The sequence below is a fragment of the Symphalangus syndactylus genome, chromosome 13 (assembly GCF_028878055.3).
Source record: "Symphalangus syndactylus isolate Jambi chromosome 13, NHGRI_mSymSyn1-v2.1_pri, whole genome shotgun sequence".
Classification (NCBI taxonomy): domain Eukaryota; kingdom Metazoa; phylum Chordata; class Mammalia; order Primates; family Hylobatidae; genus Symphalangus; species Symphalangus syndactylus.
In genome coordinates this window covers 24,156,289-24,180,234 of record NC_072435.2, presented here as the reverse complement: position 1 = coordinate 24,180,234, position 23,946 = coordinate 24,156,289, and the positions used below count along the sequence as shown (strand labels likewise).

Below are 23,946 nucleotides of genomic sequence, written 5' to 3'. Positions count from 1 at the left end.
TCGAGTTTATACCATGGGAGCATTTTTATTACAGTCAGTGTTTTTCTCACACACACACACACACACACACACACATCTAAAATGAGTCAGATTCTCTGATGACTCTTACGTTCATTATGTAAACTCCAGTTTGGAATATTTCATCTATTTAATCTGCATTTTCTTTTTTTTTTTTTTTTTTTTTTTGAGACAGAGTCTTGCTCTGTCGCCCAGGCTGGAGTGCAGTGGCGCAATCTCGGCTCACTGCAAGCTCCGCCTCCCGGGTTCACGCCATTCTCCTGCCTCAGCCTCTCCGAGTAGCTGGGACTACAGGCGCCCGCCCCCACACCCGGCTAATTTTTTTGTATTTTTAGTAGAGACGGGGTTTCACCGTGGTCTCGATCTCCTGACCTCATGATCCGCCCGCCTCGGCCTCCCAAAGTGCTGGGATTACAAGCCTGAGCCACCGCGCCTGGCCTTATTTAATCTGCATTTTCTAGCATATTGGCATAGGTTTGCAGCCTGTTCTGGGGTTAGTTTGTGAAAATGTGTGTGGGATCTGCAGGGCTGTCTGCTTCTTCACTCCCATATGGAAATGCGTGCCTGCTCTTTCTTTCTCTTCCTCAGTCTAGTTAGGATTCATGAGTCTAATTAATATTTTCAAGAATGAGCTTCACTGGCTTTGTTGAATTTTCAAGTTTTGGTTTTTCCTCATGAGCAACTCTTCTTCTTATTATTCCCTTTCTTACACCTTCATTTGGAATAATTTGTTATTCTTTTTCTAAATTCCTTATACAAAAGCCAACGTCATTCATTTCCTAGTTTTTTTTTTGTTTTCTACTTTTTTCATTTCTGGTTTGTAGTTTTTCAATTTCATTGTGTGATGTGTAATATTTATATTGTGATTCAGTTTAAAGTACATTCTTACTTCTGATTTTAGTTTTCTCAGTTAACTCATTGATTATTGAGAAGTCTGTTTCTCTAATTAAAAAATGTAGGGATATTAGTTATTTAGACTGCAGAATCAACTGAGTCCCAAAGTTCCCAGAATCTCTCGGTGGTCTTTCTTAGGGGTCCAGGCTGACTAGGGTTCACTGGTGTCCACTGGGGGCAGTTCCCATGCCTTCAGCAGTCCTGAGTCTCCTTCTCCTGAGTGTGGGGTCTGGGTCCCCCCTGGATTAGTGGACGGCCAGTGTGGCGTAGATGCTGGGCTCAGCTGGAGGTTCCCCTTCCTGGGATGGAGGAGGCTCAGTTGCCGTCCGTCTGAGGGTCAAGCTGTGCAGCTGGGCGTAGGTCACATCCTGGGGGGCTTCAGATGCAGCAGCCTGCGGTGGGGGAGAGTGAGAGGGAAGGAACGTGGTGGGCGTCGGGGAGGCCTGGGGGCCTGGAGAGGAAAGGACTCACCTCGGTGTCCATCTGCCTGTCCTCTTCTGCTTGTGTGTCCTTTGTGTCCAGGAATTCCTCGGACAATGGGGAGGGAGGGGAGGCCATTTCTCTCCTAGGTCTGGAGTGTTTCACCAGGGCATACGTCACTGCCTGGGGGTCTTCATCGTGTGGGCTCTGCTGGAGAGAGACAGTGGTGGGGGGTGTCCTTGAGTCCCCCTGACCCCCTGGAGTCAATTTTCCTCACTGTTCCCAGGGTGATCCGATTGCATCCCTTTCCTGATGGAATCTCAGGGACGCCCTAAGGCCGTGGAGGGTCTGGCCGCTCCCTCCCTGTGGTTCTGGCCTCTCCTCCTCACTCTGACCTTGCCCATTTGGCTGCAGCCTCACGCGGCTTTCCTGCAAGAGTTCACTGCTGCCTCGGGGCCTTTGCACGGCTGTTTCCTCTGCCTGTAGGGGCTTGTCCATTAGAGGATTGTGTGCTCCCCTCCGTCCAGGCTTCTCAGATGACAGCTGAGCACACAGCCCTCCCCTTCCATTCAGACTGGCCCCACTGCCCTACACTCTCTGCCCTTTCCCTGGTTTATGTTCCTTACAGCACGTTGCACTGCTGGACACGGCGCATTTATTTGCATTTTGTCTCCCAGCACGAGGTGAGCTCAGGAGGTGGGGGCGGCTCTGCTCCCTGCTGCGTCTGCAGCTCCCACGGGGAGCCCGATCCACAGTGAGCTCCCTGGGAACACTCGCTGGATGAATGAATGAAGGGGAGCCCAGGGGACCGGGTGGTTCATTTATTCCTCATCTTCCTGAGGCCTGGGGAGGGCTCTCACAACCAGACGGCCAAACAGAGGACGAGGAGCAGGAAGGGGACCCAGGAGGAGGCCCACGAGGTCCCAGGACAGCAGGAGAGAGTGAGGTCGCAGCAGGCGGGAGGCAGCGTGTTGGACAAGGAGGGGCCCACCATAACGATGCTGAGAGCCGGGGGAAGGAGGACAGAGAAGTCCTGCAGGATTAGATCTGGCACCAGGAGGCCTTTGGTGCCCGAGACAGGGGCAGGGTCTCACCTGAGTGTCCATCTCCACCCTGTCCTCAGGCTGTGTGTCCTTCACGGCAGCATCTGCTGGGGCAGAGCAAGGGGTTCGTCTCTTGAGAAGGTTCCCTGGGACCTCTCAGCCCCGCCAGCCCCTGCCCTGTTCCCAGATGGGGCCACTGAGATGCAGGGAGGGGCTGCGATGTCCCCAAGGTCCCACAGTGTGGGGTGAGATCATCTCACCCTGAGCCCCAGACCCTTTCCAGCCGGTGCCCCTTTCCCCATTGCTACGGAAACTTCGGGGCCCCCATCTCCCTCCTGGCTGGTCACCTCCTCCTCTCACTCACAGAGGTTTTCTTCCTGGGCGTCGGCAGCTGGGCTGGCCCTGGGGGAGGCACGGGAGCTTTAGGGGCAGTGGATGGGCCAGGGGCGGGTGGGAGTCTGGGCTCTTCGGGCAGAATTACCTCCTCTGCAGGCCTCTGTCTTTGGGCTCTGGCTCCACAGCCCCTGCAGGATGCTGGAAATCAGCTTTTCTCTGGGCTGAGGGAAGAAGGACAGAGCCTCAGCCCTGGGAACATTGGAGCCCCCTGTGCCCCACACGCAGCTCGAAGGTAAAACACTCCTGCCTCCATGTTCCAAATGCCTCATGAGACAGACAGAGCCCGCAGGACACTTTACGTTTGTAGATGGACTGAGCCCGCAGGACACTTTACATTTGTAGATGGACCGAGCCCGCAGGACACTTTACATTTGTAGATGGACAGAGCCCGCAGGACACTTTACATTTGTAGATGGACCGAGCCCAGAGGACACTTTACATTTGTAGATGGACAGAGCCCGCAGGACTCTTTACATTTGTAGATGGACCGAGCCCGCAGGACACTTTACATTTGTAGATGGACAGAGCCCGCAGGACACTTTACATTTGTAGATGGACCGAGCCCAGAGGACACTTTACATTTGTAGATGGATAGAGCCCGCAGGACACTTTACATTTGTAGATGGACCGAGCCCAGAGGACACTTTACATTTGTAGATGGACAGAGCCCGCAGGACACTTTACATTTGTAGATGGACCGAGCCCAGAGGACACTTTACATTTGTAGATGGACCGAGCCCAGAGGACACTTTACATTTGTAGATGGACAGAGCCCGCAGGACACTTTACATTTGTAGATGGATAGAGCCCGCAGGACACTTTACATTTGTAGATGGACAGAGCCCGCAGGACACTTTACATTTGTAGATGGACCGAGCCCAGAGGACACTTTACATTTGTAGATGGACAGAGCCCGCAGGACACTTTACATTTGTAGATGGATAGAGCCCGCAGGACACTTTACATTTGTAGATGGACAGAGCCCGCAGGACACTTTACATTTGTAGATGGACCGAGCCCAGAGGACACTTTACATTTGTAGATGGACAGAGCCCGCAGGACACTTTACATCTGTAGACAGACAGAGCCCGCAGGACACTTTACATTTGTAGATGGACAGAGCCCGCAGGACACTTTACATTTGTAGATGGACCGAGCCCAGAGGACACTTTACATTTGTAGATGGACAGAGCCCGCAGGACACTTTACATCTGTAGACAGACAGAGCCCGCAGGACACTTTACATTTGTAGATGGACAGAGCCCGCAGGACACTTTACATTTGTAGATGGACAGAGCCCGCAGGACACTTTACATTTGTAGATGGACCGAGCCCGCAGGACACTTTACATTTGTAGATGGACCGAGCCCGCAGGACACTTTACATTTGTAGATGGACCGAGCCCGCAGGACACTTTACATTTGTAGATGGATAGAGCCCAGAGGACACTTTACATTTGTAGATGGACAGAGCCCGCAGGACTCTTTACATTTGTAGATGGACAGAGCCCGCAGGACACTTTACATTTGTAGATGGACTGAGCCCGCAGGACACTTTACATTTGTAGATGGACAGAGCCCGCAGGACACTTTACATTTGTAGATGGATAGAGCCCGCAGGACACTTTACATTTGTAGATGGACAGAGCCCGCAGGACACTTTACATTTGTAGATGGACTGACGTTAAGTGCTTTCTCCATTCGCCTGGTGAGAGATGCTGGAACAGTTTCTCAAAGCTGCATCTGCCCAGTGGTTTGGATTCTCTCTGGCTGTGCCCTGAGCCCACCCTCGGTCGGCCCACAGGGTCCCCCAATTCCCTACTTACCCGATGTCCAGTGTTTGCCATGACGTCGATGTCGGAGGATGAGGAAGAGGAGGAGGAGGAGGAGGAGCAGCAGGACGAAGGCCACCAAGACGCCGGTCACAACCCCCAGGTGCCTTCCCAGACCTTGAGCACCATGATGTTAGGAATGGGGGTGATGTCATTGAAATGAGCACCTACTGTATGCAGGTGACTGCTGGACCTTCCATTCACCACCTCCAACCCCCACAACAGTCGTGCAGCACGGAATTGAAACACCCACCCTACCCACTGTACAGATGAAAAACTGAGGCTCAGAGCGGGGAATCACCTGCCCCAGGCCCCCAGCCAGGAAGCGGCAGAGCTGGGAAGGGAGCCCGGGAGTGTGACCTGCAGCCCTTGTTCCTGTACCAGAGCCGAGCCCCAGAGCTGCAGGGAAAGAGCCTGACCGTCCTGAACCACGGCCCTTCTCCCCTCCCCTGCCCCAGGTCACCATCTCTGCTGCAGGTGGGACTGGACAGGCCCCTGTGGAATCGGGTCTGGGAGGTTCCCTGGGAGGCCTCCTCTCCCAGGAGGTCACAGCTGCGAGTCAGAGCTGAAAGGAACTTTCCCACCCGCAGGCCTCTCTCCTTTACACTTGGAGAAACGGAGGCCCAGGCAGGGGAGGGGCCTGTCCACATTGCCACATCCAGAGGAGCCTGAACCTAGGACAGAACCCACCCCTGCCTCCCCAGGACCCCACGCACCTCCCACTCAGAGCCCCCACTCACCACTCTGGGGGTCCGACTCCATGGGGGTGAGGGGCTGGTCCTCAAGGCCTGCTGGGTCAGAACAGGGCGCTGAGGGCTGGGGCTGCCTTGCTCCCCATGTCAGCCCGGCTGCTCCTCCCCCAGGCTGGGCCCCAACATCTCCCTCTGCCTCAACCCCTCTCCCCTCACCAGCCCAGCCTCAGAGCCCCGGGGAGCCTGTGGCCCCTCCTCTGGCTCTGTCTCAGCTCCCTGGAGGGAAGCCCTTGCTTGAGTCCCCGAAGGGAATGGGATTGTCTGGGAGACTCAGGACTGCCCTGGGGGAGGCTGCGCTCCCTCCGAGCCTGGAGGCCTCAGGGACTCACCAGGTGTGGGGATGGGACCAGTGAGTGGGGGACTGAGAACCATGGAGGGTCCTGGGTAAGAGAATGAGACGAGGCTGAGGAGCTGGGGCTTCCTTGAAGAATCCCCCTCAAACCAAATTTCTCTACATGGGCCCTGTGGCCTCCCCAGGTCCCTCCCTCCACCCACCTCTCCTGTTCACGATGCTGGCGATGCTGCTGAGGGCGGGCATGCCTTAGGGGGAGCCGTTCTCCTCCTCCCCTCTGAGGGGTGAGTCTCCCACTGGCTGAGATCCCTCAGACCCCCGCTCACTCCATCCCAGCCCAGAGCTCTCCTGGGGGCAGGGCCTGAGCTGAGCCTTTGAGCTCAGAGAGGACAGGGTCAGGGCCCTCACCTGAGACCACGAGCTCCAGGGGCTCACTGGGGTGAGTCAGCAGGTAGGGGTCGGAGTTGAGTGAGCCGTAGCACCTGTAGGTCCCCGCGTGGGCTGAGGTCACAGGACCCACGGGGAATTCAGCCTGGTGCTTATGAGATTGGTGCTTTGATTTTAGACGCAGCAGCGGATCAGCTGCCCCCTCCTTGGTCAGAAGGAAAGTGTCCATCCATCCCTGTGACTGACACAGCAGGGTGACGTTCTCTCCTGAGGCCACCATGGGGCCCGGCTGCACTGAGAGGGAGGGTCTGGCACGGATCTGTCCTGGAGAGAAGAAGGATGGGTGAGGGGCTGCCCCACCTTGTTCTGAGCTGAGACCCCCCCAGGCCTCTCTCTGGGACCCTCAGTCTCTCTGTCTCTGTTTTCTCTGAGTCTCCCCCTCCCCTCCATCCCCTGTCTCTGTCTGTCTCTCCCTCCCTTGGGACCCCACCCCTCATCCCGGCCATCACCACCTGGGCTCCCCCGGCAGGGCCTGTGCAGAGCCTGGATCCCTGACTGAACCCTCTGGGCTCCTCACCTGCGATCAGGATGTCCAGGGGGTCACTGGGGGCCGACCACTGGGAGGAGACGTTGTGTGCACCGGAGCATCTGTACTGGCCCCCATAAGAGCGGCTCACAGGGCCCAGGGTGAAGTTGGCCTGGGAGAGCCCAGCCTGGGGCTGCCGGCCAGGGCGCTGGAGGAAGTTACGTTCTCCCTCCTTGTACAGAGTGAATCTGTCGTAGCCGACATCAGAGCCACACTGGAGGGTCAGCTCCTCCCCAGGGGCCATGACAGGACCCGGCTGCACTGAGAGTGATGGCTTCTTAGAAACCCCTGGGAAAAGGTGGTCATGGTTTCCAGGAGCCGACCCTCAGGCTTCCCCACAAACCCTCCCTCTCCCCTGGGGCCTCACCACTGCTGATCTTCCTGTGTCTCTGGCCCCAGGAGCCCTGAGCCCTCTCGCCCCAACATCATCCCCCCTGGAGCTGCCGTGAGACGCGGCTTCTCCCCACCTGCCTGGAGACTCAGGGAACTCAGGGAACTCCAGGCAATGCTGCGAATGTCTCACCTGGGACCAGGAGCTCCAGGAGATCGCTGGGTGAAGACCACATATAGGGAGAGCTGGAGTCATAACCATAGCACCTGTACGACCACCTGCGACTCGGGCTCACAGGGCCCACGGAGAAGATGGCCAAGGACCACCCACGGGTACGGGGCTGAGAGATCAGGCATTGTGGGTGTTCATCTTCTCCTTCCTTACACAGAATGAAGCCGTCAAATGCCAGCTGTGAGCCACACTGGAGGGTCACTCTTCCTCCTGAGGCCACCACAGGGCTGGGCTGGGCTGAGAGGGTGGGTTTGCTGTAGACTCCTAGGACAGAAGGAGGCACCATGTTAAATGGGGCTCCCACCTCCCACATCATCCCCAGGGCTGGGCTGTGAGAGGCAGACGCCCCTGAGAGCTGACCCCCTTCCTGAGGGCAGAGCCTGGTGCTAGGACCCCTGAGTGTCCTCTCACCTGTCACCACCAGCTCCAGGGGGTCACTGGGCTCTGACCACCGATGACTGTAATACTGACAGCGATACCGCCCTGCGTGTTCCCAGGTGACGGATGGGATGGGGAACTGGCCCTTCTTCACTAGCTCTGGTCGTATCTGGTTAATCCAGGATGCTGATTTTTTCTCCCTATATAGATGGTACTCCTGGGTCTCCTGGCTCCCCTGACACCTGAGGGTCACGGGACTCTCCTGGGCAATCACAGAGCCTGGCTCAGCCCAGAATGTGGGCTTGGGGAGGGTCCCTGGAAGGAAATCAGAATTCAGATTCTAAGTCATTTCCCACCCGACAGATCTCAGCTCTCAGCCGCAGGACCCTCCAGATGCCCCCATCAGTCAGTCCAGAAATGCTATTCCCCATCCCTAGCTGCACACGGGTGGACCCTTGTCCCCAGTGAGGAGGAGGGACCTGGGAGAGCTGGGGACAGACTCACCTGCCTGCACGTGGGTCCTGGGGCCCAGACTCAGCCCTGGAAGAGAGTTCCCTGTGAGAGATTTGCCCCCTGAAGCTTGAGCAGGCCCTCCCCTCCCTGGGATCTTTGTGAGCCCCTGGGGTCTCCTTAGGGACCAGAGTTTGGCTGTGGGGTGAGGTCCCTCCTAGGTTAGAAGCTCCCTCCCTCTTCAAATCTCACCGAGACAGACCAGGACTGTGAGGATGGGGGTCATGGCGTCTCCTCCCACTGCCCTGTTCTGCGGATGGATGAGCCCTCGGTGCTGGCAGGACAGAGACACACAGAGAGAAATAGCCTCCCCTCCTTCCCACCCTGTGTGGACACTGGGAGGCTGGCTCCTTCTCATGGGGTGTTGTCATCTGCAGCCACACAGGAAGCAGAACTGCCCTCCCCAGGAGACTGACTCTTATTCTTTTAGAGCTGAGGTTGGGGCAGACACCGGGCCCTCTGCAGGCATTTCGGACTGTAATGGGGTCTTTCCTGACCCCCAGCCACTGTCTGTCTGGTTTCTCCTCATCTCACTGACAGCCGGGATGTAGCAGCAAATAGAACTGGTGCTTCCTGAGTCAGCCCTTTTCAGGTGAGGGTGACCGTGGGCTCCTCCTCCCTCTCACAGCCTCCCCATGGGGTCTCCCTCCCTCCATCAGCCCGTCCATCAGCTCAGTGTTGTGGGGTCCTTACCGTGGTCAGTGATTCTTCAGCCCTGGAGATGCTTCAGGGAAGACCCAGGTCCATGCTGGAGGCCGACTCAGATGAGCAGAGACGCATCTCGCATCTGGCTGTGCCGTTCAGGCTGAGCTGCGTGTGGCAGTGAGCACAGAGGAGAAATGCAGGGAAATAGGGGAAGAAAAGTTGACTTCTTTCTTGACACTGGATTGTGGGTTTTCTTTCAACCAAATAGTCCCCTCTCAACTTCCCCTTTTTTAATTTTTTTTTGCTACAGCATCCACCCCCTACTCCCCTACCCGGGAACAAACCTCTGAGTCTTTCCTGCCTCCTCGGTGCCCCTTGCGTCCTTGGCCGTCCCTCTGCACCTCAATACCTGTTCAACGTTTTGGGAACAATGACTTATGTTTGAGCTTTGATTTGGGGAGTCGGGGAGGGAGTTGATATTTATTCAACGACTGGTTATCATCCACTGCCTACGTGACCTCGGGCGGTAATGAACCATCTCTGAGGCTCAGATTCTTCCTTTGCTGACTGTTGTCACAAATCCCACTCGTGACAGTGGTTGTGGGGTCAGTGGTGCCAGGACATTGGGAGGGGCTCATTTGTGCTTGATTTCCAGACCAGGGAGGACCTGAGGTTTTTGGGACATGAGAGGATCTTGGTGTTGGACTCCACAGTCTGTGTAGATGATTGATGTGTCCACTCAAGATATCACATCAGACCGTAATGGAGAAATGTACGTGAGGCATTTCTGAAATACCCAGAGCATCAAGGTCATGAGCAGAAAAAGAGGTGTGGAAGTTCCCAAGTGTAGATGGATCCACAAGAAAGAACGGAGGCCAGAGGTGAGAGGCCACAGGGTCCCAGGACCATCAAGGGCTCATTAGGGTGGAGGATCCACCACTGAGTGGAGCTGGGAGAGGAACCTCGGGATCTGCAATGACAGTGAGCGGCTCAGGGCTCCAGACCAAGGTGGGAGGCTGCGTCCTCCAGCTACACCTGAGGCTGGAGTGGACCCCAAGCAGCCCAGGGGAATTCCCTCAAGGGAGTGCACCAAACCGTCCAGTGATAGAGCTGCTGGGATTCCAACGAAAGAAGCACTAAACACCAGGATGTGCATAGAGCATTTATTAGGGGGACTTCCGTACAGTCAGGCACCCTCGTCTCCTTGCCCAGTGTCTGTTTGTGGATCTCAAGGATGTGCTTCCACATAGCAGCATGTTCTTCAGATGGACAAGGAGACACTGGGTGTTCTACCCAAGGCTTTAACCTAAAATAAAAACAAAAATAAACCCCTAGAGAATATGATATCTCAGTAGAGTTGTTTCTTGGGATACACAGGGAATTCGTTTCGGCATTCCCTACATGTAACAAAACCTGATGTACCAAAGCAGCTGACAGAGCTGCTTAGAAACAGAGTTCCCTGGTTCCAGAGGTTCAAAGTCAGAGTTGCTGTCAGTCCATTGGAGGAGAAGCCGTTGCTGGGCAAGTGTTCTCTCAAGATCATCTTATCTGCATTCCTGACGTCCTAAAGAATATCTAGTGATAAAGCTTGTCAAAGCAGGAGATGGGTGAAGGACATGGAAGGGTTTCTTGTGGGGTTTTTAAAAAATGCTTAGAAACAGTTCTTATCTGAGACCTGGCAACACGAGCCTCCTCTCCTTCAGGCCTTCCTGGCCCTGTGGGGTCTGAGTTTGACCAAAGTCATCTCATCCTTACACGTGTGAATTTCCTATTGGGTGTCTGCAGTGAAGGGATTGGGTTACAAAGTTTAACCTGAGAGTTTCAGGAATTTGGTTCAGGGCAAGGCTTGTTTCCACATCTTTAGCAAAAGGGTTAATTTTTCAGTGTTTTCTAGAAAAAATCTAAAGTGCTTTATCAGTACTTGGGAATGCTCAAGACCTCAGCTTGGGTTCCAGCCTGCAGGTAGAAACATGCGTCTGTCCAGTCCACAGAGCAGTCATGGCACTTTGTCTCTCTCTCTCAGAACAAAGAAAGAAGTGGAGGAGACCGTTGGACCCTAGAGAGACTGGCTCCCCCTCTTCTGTGTTTGTGGACAGACCCTGGGATAGCTCCACTCAGTGACCTGGGCCACACTCAGCACTGAGCCACCTTCCCGGGTGTGCATGACACAGACTCGCTTTATCATTGCTGGACCGGGCATCTCTCACACATGAGTGTGAGGCTCACATGGGCCCTGCCATACTGGGCACAACAAGGAGCTGATTCTAAGCTTGGGAGTGTGGACACTGCAGGGTACGAGTGGCCACAGCAATGCCCCTCATCAGTTTTCGTTCCTGAGTGGTCCTGGGAGAAACCCTGAATGGAAGATCAATTGGGTAAGAGAAAAGTCACCCAAGGGGAATAAAAATCAAACAGTCTATTAGAGAAAAAACAGGCAATTCTATAAATGAATTAGAAAGATATTTTGAGGTGAAAAATAGTAAATTATATTAACACATTTAGAAATAATTTCATCCAGAACAACACACAGCTGAAATGATAAATATTATATTGGTGTAGAATGTTTATTAAAATTTTCAGAAGTAATCAGAGCAACTTTAGAAATGAAAAAATAGAAAACATAATTAACGCACAGAAGAAATAGAATGAGAAGGGTAAACAGATATCTCTCTATGGATCACACTTTCAGAATGAAAGAAATAAGGAGTATGTTAGTCAGTAAAACTTGCAAAGAAAACAGTTTACATTTTTACAGAAATGAACAAAGAACATGAGCTTAACATGCACAAATTTATAAATAAAATTAATATCTTGAACATGGTAGAATGAAAGATATCTAGAATAAATAAAAAGTAATTTTAAAACTACTGGAGAAAATGTAAATTATTCTCAAATGAATGACAAGCACATTGGGACTGGATTTCCCAAGAGTAAAAAGTGGTGAAAAAAATGACCAGGGGTTCAGGCTCAAGTTGAGTGAATGGGAACAGCTGGCGTGTGCCTCTCTCCTTAAGAGGAATAAAAATGGTGAGTAAATACCGAAACACCAGTGGATTTTCTCAGAGAGCACCCTGGGGCTCACCAGAGAAGCATGGGGACATGGAAAGCACAGAGGATAAAAGCCCAGAGCCAGGAGATCCTCCTAACAAGAGGAGGGGGTGAGTGAGTGAGAGGCCCCCTAACACGAAAAAGGGATGAGTGTGTTAGTCAAGGTTCTCTGGAGGGACAGAAGTAACCTAAAGCCTTTTGGTTTATGATACTGGGATGAGTTTTTCCTTATTTAGGTCTTTTGTTATTTCTTTGAGCAGTATTTTTAAATTGTCAATGTATACATATTGCATCTCTTTGGCTAGATGTATTTCTTTTCTTTTTTTTTTTTGTTTTTTGAGACTGAGTCTCACTCTGTTGCCCAAGCTGGAGTGCAATGTCACGATCTCAGCACACGGAAATCTCCGCCTCCCAGGTTCAAGCAACGCTCCTGCCTCAGCCTCCTGAGTAGCTGGGATTACAGGCATGCGCCACCGCGCCCACCTAATTTTTGTATTTGGTTAAATGTATTTCTATAAGCGTTTTTTTAAAAATAAATTGACTTGTTCCCCCTAATATACATGTTAAAATTCTGAGCCCCATTAGCTATAAATGTGAACATAGTTGGAAATAGAGTCTTCGCAAATGCGTTTAAGTCATGATCAAGGGATCATAATGAATTAGGATGAGTCCTAATCTGATCTGACTGGTGTCATAATCTGAAGAAGAGAAGGGACACACAGAGAAGAATGGGTGTGAAGACAGAGGGACCCAGGTAGACGTAAGCATTGAGAAGATGGAGGCAGAAATATGCACAATGCTGCCCCAAGCCAAGGAGTGCCTGGTCCAGCAGAAAGTAGGACTAGTAATTTAAGAATTCTTCCATCGGCCAGGCGCGGTGCCTTACACCTGTAATCCCAGCACTTTGGGAGGCCAAAGGGGCAGATCACCTGAGATCAGGAGTTCAAGACCAGCCTGACTAACATGTTGAAACCCCGTCTCTAGTAAAAATAGAAAAGTTAGCCGGGCATGGTGGTGTACACCTGTAGTCCAGTTACTTGGGAGGCAGAAGCAGGAGAATCGCTTGAACCCGGGATGCAGAGGTAGCAGTGAGCTGAGATCCCGCCATTGCACTCCAGCCTGGGTGACAATAGTGAAACTCTGTCCAAAAAAAAAAAAAAAAAAAAAGAATTCTTCCATCAAACCTGCATAGTTCTGTTAACATTTTTCTTATGTTGTACTTAGATTTTTGGGTGAGCCGTGTTATCTCTCACATCAGATATTAACAGGTTTGTCTTTTGTGGATATGCTAGGATAACAGTATCAGAATTTCATTTGACCTGTGCCATAACACTGAAGTAGAAGTGATCATTGCCTCTGAAATAGAAAGGACTCTAGGTATATGCGTGAGCTCTCAGTGGGATGTGCCACAAGTCCCTGGTGCTCATTAGTGAAGACAGTTCTGTCCCTTGCTTCCCAACCCTGCATTCAGTGAGAACCCATTGGCACCTTGATTTGGGCCATGAAAAAAAATTATGTCACAGAAACTGCAAGATACCACTAATAATAGCATTTTAAAGATTTTTTTTTTCAGAATCAGCATAGCTGTGGTGTCACTTGAAATGCCAGTGTGATGATTCCAAGTGGTGATATTTCAGGAGAAATTACACAGATAGCATCTGAGAAAGAGGGAAGGGCTAGTAGGGTACAGAGAGGGTGTCAGGGCAGCAGGGTGGATTTATGTCTTCCTGGTTGGAATCTGATCTCCTGTCGTTGATTTAGTTGGTGGTTCAGGTTTGGATCTCTGAACTGAAGAGATGGGGACTCAGTAAGGGACATCAAGGAGTGTGACAATGAGGAAGAAGGAAGACTGTGTCACATGCTGTGGACCAGAGCACGCAGGTGTGTGGAGGTGTGGACCCAACACTGCCATGTGGGATGGAGCCTCATGTCTGGGGATGGGAAAACAAAGGGGATCCAGTCAAGGAGAGTCAACATTCATAGATAAGAAAATATATCACAGTTTAATGATCTCCTAGGAATCACCCCAGACAGTTTCCCTGCACTCAAATATTGATTCCTGTCTCTAGAAATGACCAGCAGACAGTCCAAATAATGTAGGTCCTAGATTGTCCTCCAGAGCCTCCTGGAATCATCAGATCTGTCCCTGGGGCTCCACCACGCTGAAGGGTGCATTGTCCTCTCTGCTGTTCACCTCCCGGCTGCATCTTGGAGGCTTCTCTGGCTGTGCTGAGCCTCAAATAGCAGAATCCCGAGGACCACCAGGACCAAGCCAGCCACACCCATGCGGATGAGATTCTCCACTGTGTAATCCTGGGGGTGTTGGCCTAGGGATGCTGGACAAAGAGGTCACAGAGGTCAGGGCAGATCAGAATCACCCCGGGACCCTTGGATGTCCACCCAGAGCACCCACCTCCCCTTCACAGGACCTGACCCTCTGTGCCAGCCCCATAACTGAGAGCATCTCCTCACTCACTAGTCATGGAGTCTGTCTTGTTTTGTGATGGGCTGAGGGTCTCAGCTGCTTCTGTGAATCAAAACAGTGGAGAAGAACCCTGAGCCCAGCCTCACTCCTGGGCTCTGCATTCTTCTTTTCCCCTGTGTCTCTTGACATGAGTTTTAAGGAGTTCCTCAATAAACCCTTCCTCTACTGTAGCAGGGGTCCCTCCAGTCTCCTCATTGAATTATTTCAGACTTCCTGTGTTCTACAAATCCAAGCTTGGCTCCTGTGTGATTCGGGAGAGTTTTCCTGCATTCCGGGAGCTCAGCATGTATAAGGAAAGTGGTCCCCAGTACAGAAATAACTGTGACCTTATGTGCTGTCTGTACAGCCTGGGACCTTGTGTGCTCTCTGAGCCCTAACAGGCTGCAAGGAGCAGGTGCAGGACCACGGAAGCCAATGCCTCCAGACATGAGAGTTTCACGTATCCACCAGCTGAAGACCCAGGCTCCATGGAGGAGGGGTTGGACCTCAGGGGCTCTTGAATGCCAGGAGAACAAAGAGGTGAAAGTCTGGGCCTGCCTCCGCTTCAGGCCCTCAACCACCTCACCTGGGGTTTCATCTTCTGTTTAATCCTTAGGTAACTAATTCCTCATACATGAAGCAACCCCTAGAATGCAATACAGGTGCACACACGCCCACACACACACACAGATATGCATATGCTAAATGATGGTGCTGAGGTTCATAAATGAATATTTCTGCTCTAGCAAGTGTGAATCTAGATGAGAAGACCAATAACAAACCTGTAAAGATCTGTCATGTCAAATATATGAAGCATATGGATGAATACATATAAAAATGTATTAAGTATACTTCCACTTACATCATGTGTAATGTATAGAACCTGTGTATATATGTAAAACTTCAGATATGTATTTATTATGTAGTTATATACATGTTAATATTTGAGAAATATTGGCATATAATTTAGAAATAAAGAAATAAAATTTCCATGTATTATGGTTTCTAAAATTGTACCAGAAATTAAAGGAGATCATTGAAGAGTGAGTAGAAAGGAGCCATTCTCTAGTGGGTGAATAACAAATAAAAAGAACCTAATGAAGCCAGTCACTTTCTCATGGATACCTATCTCTTCTTTAAAAAAAACATAGGCGTCGCTTCCAAGATCGTCGAATAGGAATGGCTCTGGTCTGCAGCTCCCAGCGAGATTGACACAGATGATGGGTGATTTCTGCATTTCCAACTGAGGTACCTGGTTTATCTCATTGGGACTGGTTGGACAGTGGCTGCAGCCCACAGAGGGTGAGCTGAAGCAGGATGGGACATCGCCTCACCTGGGAAGCACAAGAGGCTGGAGGATTTCCCTTTCCTAGCCAAGGGAAACCGTGACAGACTGTATCTGGAGAAACAGTACACTCCTGACCAAATACTGCACTATTTCCACAGTCTTAGCAACTGGCAGACCAGGAGATACCCTCCCGTACCTGGCTCAGTAGGTCTCACATCCACAGAGCCTTGCTCACTGCTAGCGCAGCAGTCTGAGATCGACCTGCGATGCTGCAGCTGCACGGAGGGAGGGGCATCCACCATTGCTGAGGCTTGAGTAGCTCACAGTGTAAACAAAGAGGCCTGGAAGCACGAACTGGGTGGAGTCCACCACAGCTCAGCAAGGCCTACAGCCTCTATAGATTCCACCTCTGGGGGCAGGGCATAATGGAACAAAAGGCAGCAGACAGCTTCTGCAGACTTAAACGTCCCCGTCTGACAGCCCTGGAGAGAGCAGTGGTTCTCTCAGCATGGCATTCGAACTCCAACAATAGACAGACTGCATCCTCAAGTGGGTCCCTGATCCCCGTGTAGCCTGACTGGGAGACACCTCCCAGTAGGGGCTGACAAACATCTCAAACAGGTGGGTGCCCCTCTGGGATGAAACTTCAAGAGGAAGGATCAGGCAGCAATATTTGCTGTTCTGCAGCCTCTGCTGGTGATACCCAGGCAAATAAGGTCTGGCTGGACTGGACCTCCAGCAAACGCCAACAGACCTGCTGCTGAGGGGTCTGACTCTTAGAAGGAAAACTAACAAACAGAAAGAAATAGCGTCAACATCAACAGAAAGAACATCCACACCAAAACCCCACCTCTAGGTCACCAACATCAAAGACCAAAGGTAGATAAAACCACAAAGATGGGGAGAAACCAGAGGAGAAAAGCTGAAAATTCCAAAAACAGAGTGCCTCTTCTCCTCCAAAAAATCACAGCTCCTCACCAGCAATGGAACGAGACTGGATGAAGCATGAGTTTGACAAGTTGACAGAAGTAGGCTTCAGAAGGTTGGTAATAACAAACTACTTCGAGCTAAAGGAGCATGTTCTAACCCATTACAAGGAAGCTAAAAACCTTGAAAAAAGGTTAGACGAATAGCTAACGACAATAAACAGTGTAGAGAAGACCTTAAATGACCTGATGGAGCTGAAAACCATGGCACAAGAACTTCGTGATGCATGCACAAGCTTCACTAGCCTATTCAATCAAGTGGAAGAAAGGATATCAGTGATTGAAGATCAAATTAATGAAATAAAGCAAGAAGACAAGATTAGAGAAAAGAGAGTGAAAAGAAATGAACAAAGCTTTCAAGAAATATGGGACTATGTGAAAAGACCAAATTTATGTTTGATTAGTGTACCGGAAAGTGACTAGGAGAATGGAACCAAGTTAGAAAACACTCTTCAGAGTATTATCCAGGAGAACTTTCCTAACCTGCCAAGGCAGGCCAACATTCAAATTCAGGAAATACAGAGAACACCACAAAGATACTCCTCGAGAAGAGCAACCCAAAGACACATAATTATCAGATTCACCAAGGTTGAAATGAAGGAAAAACTGTTAAGGGCAGCCAGAGAGAAAGGTCAGATTACCCAAAAAGGAAAGCCCATCAAACTAACAGCAGATCTCTTGGCAGAAACTCTACAAGCCAGGAGAGAGTGGAGGCCAATATTCAACATTTTTAAAGAAAATAATTTTCAACCCAGCCTCTCATATCAAGCCAAACTAAACTTCATCAGTGAAGGAGAAATAAAATTCCTCAAGAATCTACAACTAGAAATACCATTTGACCCAGCAATCCCATTACTGGGCATATACCCAAAGGATTATAAATCATTCTGCGATAAAGACACATGCACACATATGTTTATTGTGGCACTATTCACAATAGCAAAGACTTGGAACCAACCCAAATGTCCATCAGTGGACTGGATTAAGAAAATGTGGCACATATACACCATGGAATACTATGCAGCCATAAAAAAGGATGAGTTCATGTCCCTTGCAGGGACATGGATGAACCTAGAAACCATCATTCTAAGCAAACTGTCACAAGAACAGAAAACCAAATGTCGCATGTTCTCACTCATAATGGGAGTTGAACAATGAGAACACATGGACACAGGGCAGGGAACATCACACACCAGGGCCAGTCTGGGCATGGGGGGCTGGGAGAAGGATAGCATTAGGAGAAATACTTAATGTAAATGACGAGTTGATGGGTGCAGCAAACCAACATAGCACCTGTATACCTACGTAACAAACCTGCACATTGTGCACATGTACCCTAGAACTTAAACTATAATAATAAAATATATATATAGAGAGAAATCAAATACCTCACTTATCAATTGTTAAAGATGTTGAATAATTCTTTAAGTTAAAATGAGCATACAATATTCTTAGGAGTAAAATTTCAAAACGTGTCTTAAATTCATTAAGAAAATCTTCATTTTTAATGTGTGAAGGAGGAAGACTTGATATTAATGAGAAATTTGTTTCTACATTGCATATATAAATTAAATCAAGACTCAATTAAAGGGGAGTAAAATTAAGGATTTTTAAATAATAAATGCATACAACAAATAAAAATTATAAATTCATATATTCAAATATTGTTTTAAAAGTTTTAGAAAAAAAGTAACAATGGACAAGTGCATACAGAAAATGCAGAGTAGAAATGAGTTAAACACAAAGACACGCTGTGAATAATTACCTGACTCGTCCAGGGAGCAGGTGCAGGGCCCCTCCTTATTCTCAGGTGTGCCCTGAGCACAGAGGCCTCCAGGTGAGCACTGGAGGGGCCGTGTGAGCGGCACCCACAGCTGGGGTGCTTCTCTCTAAAGGAGCACATCTGGGGTGGACTCCAGCCTCGTCACAGTCAGATCCCACCAAGGCCCAAGCAGCCTCCTCTCTTGTCTTGAGATGGCCCAGGGACCCCGCAGGTGTGGGTGAGGGGCTCATACTCAGGGGCTCTTGGGAATGAGAAATGAGAGCTGCCAATGGACTGTCCATCTGTCCTCTCTCCATCTCGCCTGCCTCTCTTCCTCCTCCATCAGCCCCAGCATCTTCCCCGTGTCCAAGTCAGGCCTGGACCCCAAATCCTCCCGACCCAGCCTGTTCTCCTTCCTCTATTCGTCACACATCCTGCAGGACAAGGTCAGGGGCTGGGGGTCCTGCAGAGCTGTGCCATGTGTTGATTTTGGAAGAAAATGGGAGAAATTTTCTCTTGTACACAAGAGAGGGGAGACTCTCAACCAGCGGGGTTTTGTAAACTTTTGTTTTTTCTAAAATATTGTGGCTTTGTCTTACTAAGCTGAGATTCCAGGAGGGATGAGTAAAACTGCATGCACCTGCCCCCATCTCCGCTGGTTTTTTTAACTCTTAACAAGTCTCAGTTATTGGGAGAGTTAGGAGAGGGCCAGAGAGGGCTGCAGACGGGAGCAGGTCTAGGATGAGCCACATCCCAGATGCCCCAGAAGGTCAGAAATGAAGGGGCTTTGGGGCGGTCACATCCAGGCAGCTCCCCCTTATTCAGATGGGGAGTCCAGGGTGCGAGGGGAACGGTCTTTTCCAGAAGTTCCACCTCCCAAGGAGAGGCTGAGCCATCACAGACCCAGCCCCACCTCCCCGGGCTCCTCCCACTTGACTCCTTGACCAAGCACCTGCCTGTGATCTCCCCTGACCCTGGCTCCCCATGAGAGCTGACGGCTCCTGGGACTCCTGCTCGGGGAGGGGGAAAGACCCCGCTGCTCCACTCATCAATGCTGAACCTCAGACACCTCCCTCCCCTCTGAACACCACGGAGGGAACACCTGCCCCATCCCTGGAGCACCAGGAAGCCACGCAGACCACACCCTTACTGTCCACCCTCCCCTCTGCTGCCCTGGAAGTCAGACCCTGAATATTGGAGGTAGCGTTGAGATGAGTCTAGAAACTTCTCTTGAGCTGGGAGTGGCTGTTTTTGTCACCCATGGGGTCAGGACTTAGAGGTTGGGATCCCCAGAGGCTCTGATTCTGAGGTGGAGACATCAGGAGGGGAGCGGGTGGGGCCTCCGTCTTCCACCCTCAGTCTAATCTCATCTCTGAGGTTCACCCCCCCGCCCGCCGTCTCCTGTCTCCTCCCAGCCCTCCCTGCTCTTTACTGAGACTTCAGGGGTGGGAGCCAGGGGTGGGAGGTCCCTGCCTATTTCCACCCTCTCAAGGGCTGGACCCTCCCCTGCAGACCCTCCCCCTTCACTCCCCTCATTCATTATTGTCCCAGAGCTCTGCTGGGGGCAGGGCCTGAGCTGAGCCTTTGAGCTCAGAGAGGACAGGGTCAGGGCCCTCACCTGAGACCACCAGCTCCAGGGGGTCACTGGGGGCCGACCACTCGGAGGAGACGTTGTGTGCACCGTAGCATCTGTACTGGCCCCCATGGGAGCGTCTCACAGGGCCCAGGGTGAAGCTGGCCTGGGAGAGCCCAGCCTGGAGCTGCCGGCCAGGGCACTGGAGGAAGTCACGTCCCCACTCCTTGTACAGAGCGAATCTGTCGTAGCCGACATCAGAGCCACACTGGAGGGTCAGCTTCTCCCCAGGGGCCATGACAGGACCCGGCTGCACTGAGAGCGATGGCTTCTTAGAAACCCCTGGGAAAAGGTGGTCATGGTTTCCAGGAGCCGACCCTCAGGCTTCCCCACAAACCCTCCCTCTCCCCCGGGGCCTCACCACTGCTGATCTTCCTGTGTCTCTGGCCCCAGGAGCCCTGAGCCCTCTCGCCCCAACATCATCCCACCTGGAACTGCCCTGAGACGCGGCTTCTCCCCACCTGCCTGGAGACTCAGGGAACTCAGGGAACTCCAGGCAATGCTGCGAATGTCTCACCTGGGACCATGAGCTCCAGGAGATCGCTGGGTGAAGACCACACATAGGGAGAGCTGGAGTCATAACCATAGCACCTGTACGACCACCTGCGACTCGGGCTCACGGGGCCCACGGAGAAGACGGCCTGGGACGACCCACGGGTACGGGGCTGGGAGTTCAGGCATTGTGGGTGTTCATCTTCTCCTTCCTTACACAGAATGAAGCCATCACATGCCAGCTGTGAGACACACTGGAGGGTCACATTCCCTCCTGAGGTCACCACAGGGCTGGGCTGGGCTGAGAGGGTGGGTTTGCTGTGGGCCCCTAGGAGAGAAGGAGGCACCGTGTTAAATGGGGCTCCCACCTCCCACATCATCCCCAGGGCTGGGCTGTGAGAGGCAGATGCCCCTGAGAGCCGACCCCCTTCCTGAGGGCAGAGCCTGGTGCTAGGACCCCTGAGTGTCCTCTCACCTGTCACCACCAGCTCCAGGGGGTCACTGGGCTCTGACCACCGATGTCTGTAATACTGACAGCGATACCGCCCTGCGTGTTCCCAGGTGACGGATGGGATGGGGAACTGGCCCTTCTTCACTAGCTCTGGTCGTATCTGGTTAATCCAGGATGCTGATTTTTTCTCCCTATATAGATGGTACTCCTGGGTCTCCTGGCTCCCCTGACACCTGAGGGTCACGGGACTCTCCTGGGTGATCACAGAGCCTGGCTCAGCCCAGAATGTGGGCTTCGGGAGGGGCCCTGGAAGGAAATCAGAGGTCGGATTCTAAGTCATTTCCCACCCGACAGATCTCAGCTCTCAGCCGCAGGACCCTCCAGAAGCCCCCATCAGTCAGCCCAGAACTGCTATTTCCCATCCCCAGCTGCATGGGGGTGGCCCCTTGTCCCCAGTGAGGAGGAGGGACCTGGGAGAGCTGGGGACAGACTCACCTGCCTGCACGTGGGTCCTGCGGCCCAGACTCAGCCCTGGAAGAGAGTTCCCTGTGAGGGATTCGCCCCTGAAGCCTGAGCAGGCCCTCCCCTCCCTGGGATCTTTGTGAGCCCCTGGGGTCTCCTTAGGGACCAGAGTTTGGCTGTGGGGTGAGGTCCCTCCTAGGTTAGAAGCTCCCTCCCTCTTCAAATCTCACCGAGACAGATCAGGACCGTGAGGATGGGGGTCATGGCGTCTCCTACCACTGCCCTGCTCTGCAGATGGATGAGCCGTCGGTGCTGGCGGGACAGAGAGACACACAGGGTGTGGACAATCGGAGGCTGGGTCCTTCTTGTAATGGGGTTTTGTCATCTGCAGCCACACAGGAAGTGGAACTGCCCTCCCCAGGAGCCTGGCTCTCATACCTTTAGGGCTGAGGTGGGGGCGGGCCCAACCCTTCTATAGACATTTCAGACAGAAATGAGGTCTTTCCTGACCCTCAGCCACTGTCTGTCTGGCTTGCCTTCATCTCAATAAGACCTGGGGTGTGGCAGGAAAAAGACCTGGTGCCTTCCTGAGTCAGCTGCTTCCAGGTGAGGGTGACCTCCTCCCTCTCACAGCCTCCCCCAAGGTCTCCCTCCTTCCTTCAGCCTGCCCATCAGCTCAGCGTTATGGGCTCCTTACCATGGCAGTCGTCCCTCCAGCCCTGGAGATCCTCCAGGGAAGATGCAGGTCCATGCTGCAGGGTAGACTCAGATCAGCAGAGACACACCTGACACCTGGCTGTGCAGCCCGGGCTGAGCTGCGTGTGGCAGTGAGAACAGAGGAGAAACGCAGGGAATAAAGAGAGGAAGTCATGACCCTCTTTGTGGCCCTGGACTATAGGTTTTCTTTCTAATCAATAGTAATCCCCCCCTTTTTTTTTTACTTACCATTTTTTTTTTTTTTTTTTTGGCTACAGCTTCCCTACAGCTTCCACCCCTGACGTCTCTGGGAACAAACCTCTTGAGTCTTTCCTGCCTCCTCTGTGCCCGTTGCGTCCTTGGCAGTTCCTCTGCACCTCAATACCTGTTCAACGTTTTGGGAACAATGACATGTTTGAGCTTTGATTTGGGGAGTGGGGGAGGGAGCTGATATTTATTCAAAGACTGGTTATCATCCACTGCCTACGTGACCTTGGGCGGTAATGAACAATCTCTGAGCCTCAGCTTCTTCCTTTGCAGCTTGTTGTCACAAATCCCACTCATCACAGTGGTTGTGGGGTCAGTGGTTCCTGGCACATGGGAGAGGCTCATTTGTGCTTCATTTCCAGACCAGGTTAGTACATGAGGTGTTTGGGATATGATAGGATCATAGCGTTCGATGACTGATGTGTTCACTCAAGATCTCACATCTGAGATCCCTAATGGAGAAATGTACATGCAGTATTTCTGCAATATGCAGAACATCAATGTCATGAGCAGAAAAAGAGGTGTGGAAGTCCCCAAGTGTAGATGGATCCACATTAAATAACAGAGGCCAGAGGTGAGTCGCCACAGGTGCCTGGGACCATTAAGGGGTCATTAGGGTGGAGGTTTCCACCAAAGGTGGCCCAAAGTGATTAGACTCAAAATGCCAGACCTGCCTTGGTTTACTACAGAGAAAGAGATTCAAACGTTTAGGAAGATTAAAATGTTAGAGAGGAGTTGTCATTCAAGATGGGCTCATCTAAATTGGAAGAGTCTAGATCTATCTTTCTTTCTTTTCTTTTCTTTTTTTTTTTTTTTTTTTGAGATGAAGTCTCACTCTGTTGCCCAGGCTGGAGTGCAGTGGCATGATCTTGGTTCACTGCAACCTCCATCTCCTGGGTTCAAGCGATTCTCCTGCCTCAGCCTCCCGAGTAGCTGGAATTACAGGTGTGCGCCACCACACCCAGCTAATTTTTGTATTTTTAGTAGAGACAAGATCTCACCATGTTGGCCAAGCTGATCTCGAACTCTTGACCTCAAATGATCCACCTGCCTCCGCCTCCCAAAGTGCTGGGATTATAGGTGTGAGCTACCATGCCTGGCCGAAGATCTTTCAACAATATTGTGAGAAATAAATGTGTGAGGGAAGACCCAGAATTATGGAAGAGCTCTGTGATGGTTTTTCTTTTTAGTTTCAAACTTCAGGCTAGAGCTGCTGCCACTGAAATGAGAAACATAAATGTAATTAGAGTCATTGGATCCTAGAGTGGCAGGGGCCATGTGGCAGAACTCCACTAACAAAGGCAAGGTTGGTGTGACCACCATAATGCAAAGCAGACTCAAAGCAGCAATTGAAATCATGTGACTTATGCAGGCATGTGGTGTTTGCTAGTTGGTCATGGTGTTCCCATAAGTGAAATAGATAAGAAACCTACTTAATTTTTACTTAATCTGTGTCATCAGAAAATGACTGGGTAAAGTAAGCAAATTTTAAATCATAAAAGCATATGTAGTAGTCCGTTAATCAATTCCTGGAATGGAGCCAGTTTATAGGCCCAGAACTCCTTGAATTACAATGAAGGCCACATTTCCTTGAAATTGCCTCTGGTACACTGCCAAACATTTACACTGTTAATCTCTCTCCCAGCCTTCCTGAAGGAGACCTATGGCCTTTTGTCAGGGCAA

The 23,946-nt window shown here is 51.3% G+C and overlaps 1 protein-coding gene across 1 annotated transcript; it reads right to left on the bottom strand.

Annotated features, from left to right (window-relative positions):
- Positions 1-22,043, bottom strand: LOC129460680 (leukocyte immunoglobulin-like receptor subfamily B member 1). The gene is made up of 16 exons (XM_055238887.2): positions 21,998-22,043; positions 8,262-8,343; positions 8,064-8,099; positions 7,593-7,874; positions 7,143-7,445; positions 6,611-6,907; positions 6,055-6,357; positions 5,684-5,734; positions 5,343-5,393; positions 4,963-5,001; positions 4,597-4,719; positions 2,857-2,932; positions 2,740-2,777; positions 2,427-2,479; positions 1,384-1,542; positions 1-1,304 (listed from the first exon to the last, which is right to left on the bottom strand). The coding sequence occupies exons 1-16, from the start codon at positions 21,998-22,000 to the stop codon at positions 1,158-1,160; spliced, it is 2,043 nt and encodes a 680-aa protein (XP_055094862.1). The 5' UTR covers positions 22,001-22,043; the 3' UTR covers positions 1-1,157.
- Between the last annotated feature and the right edge of the window lie 1,903 nt (positions 22,044-23,946).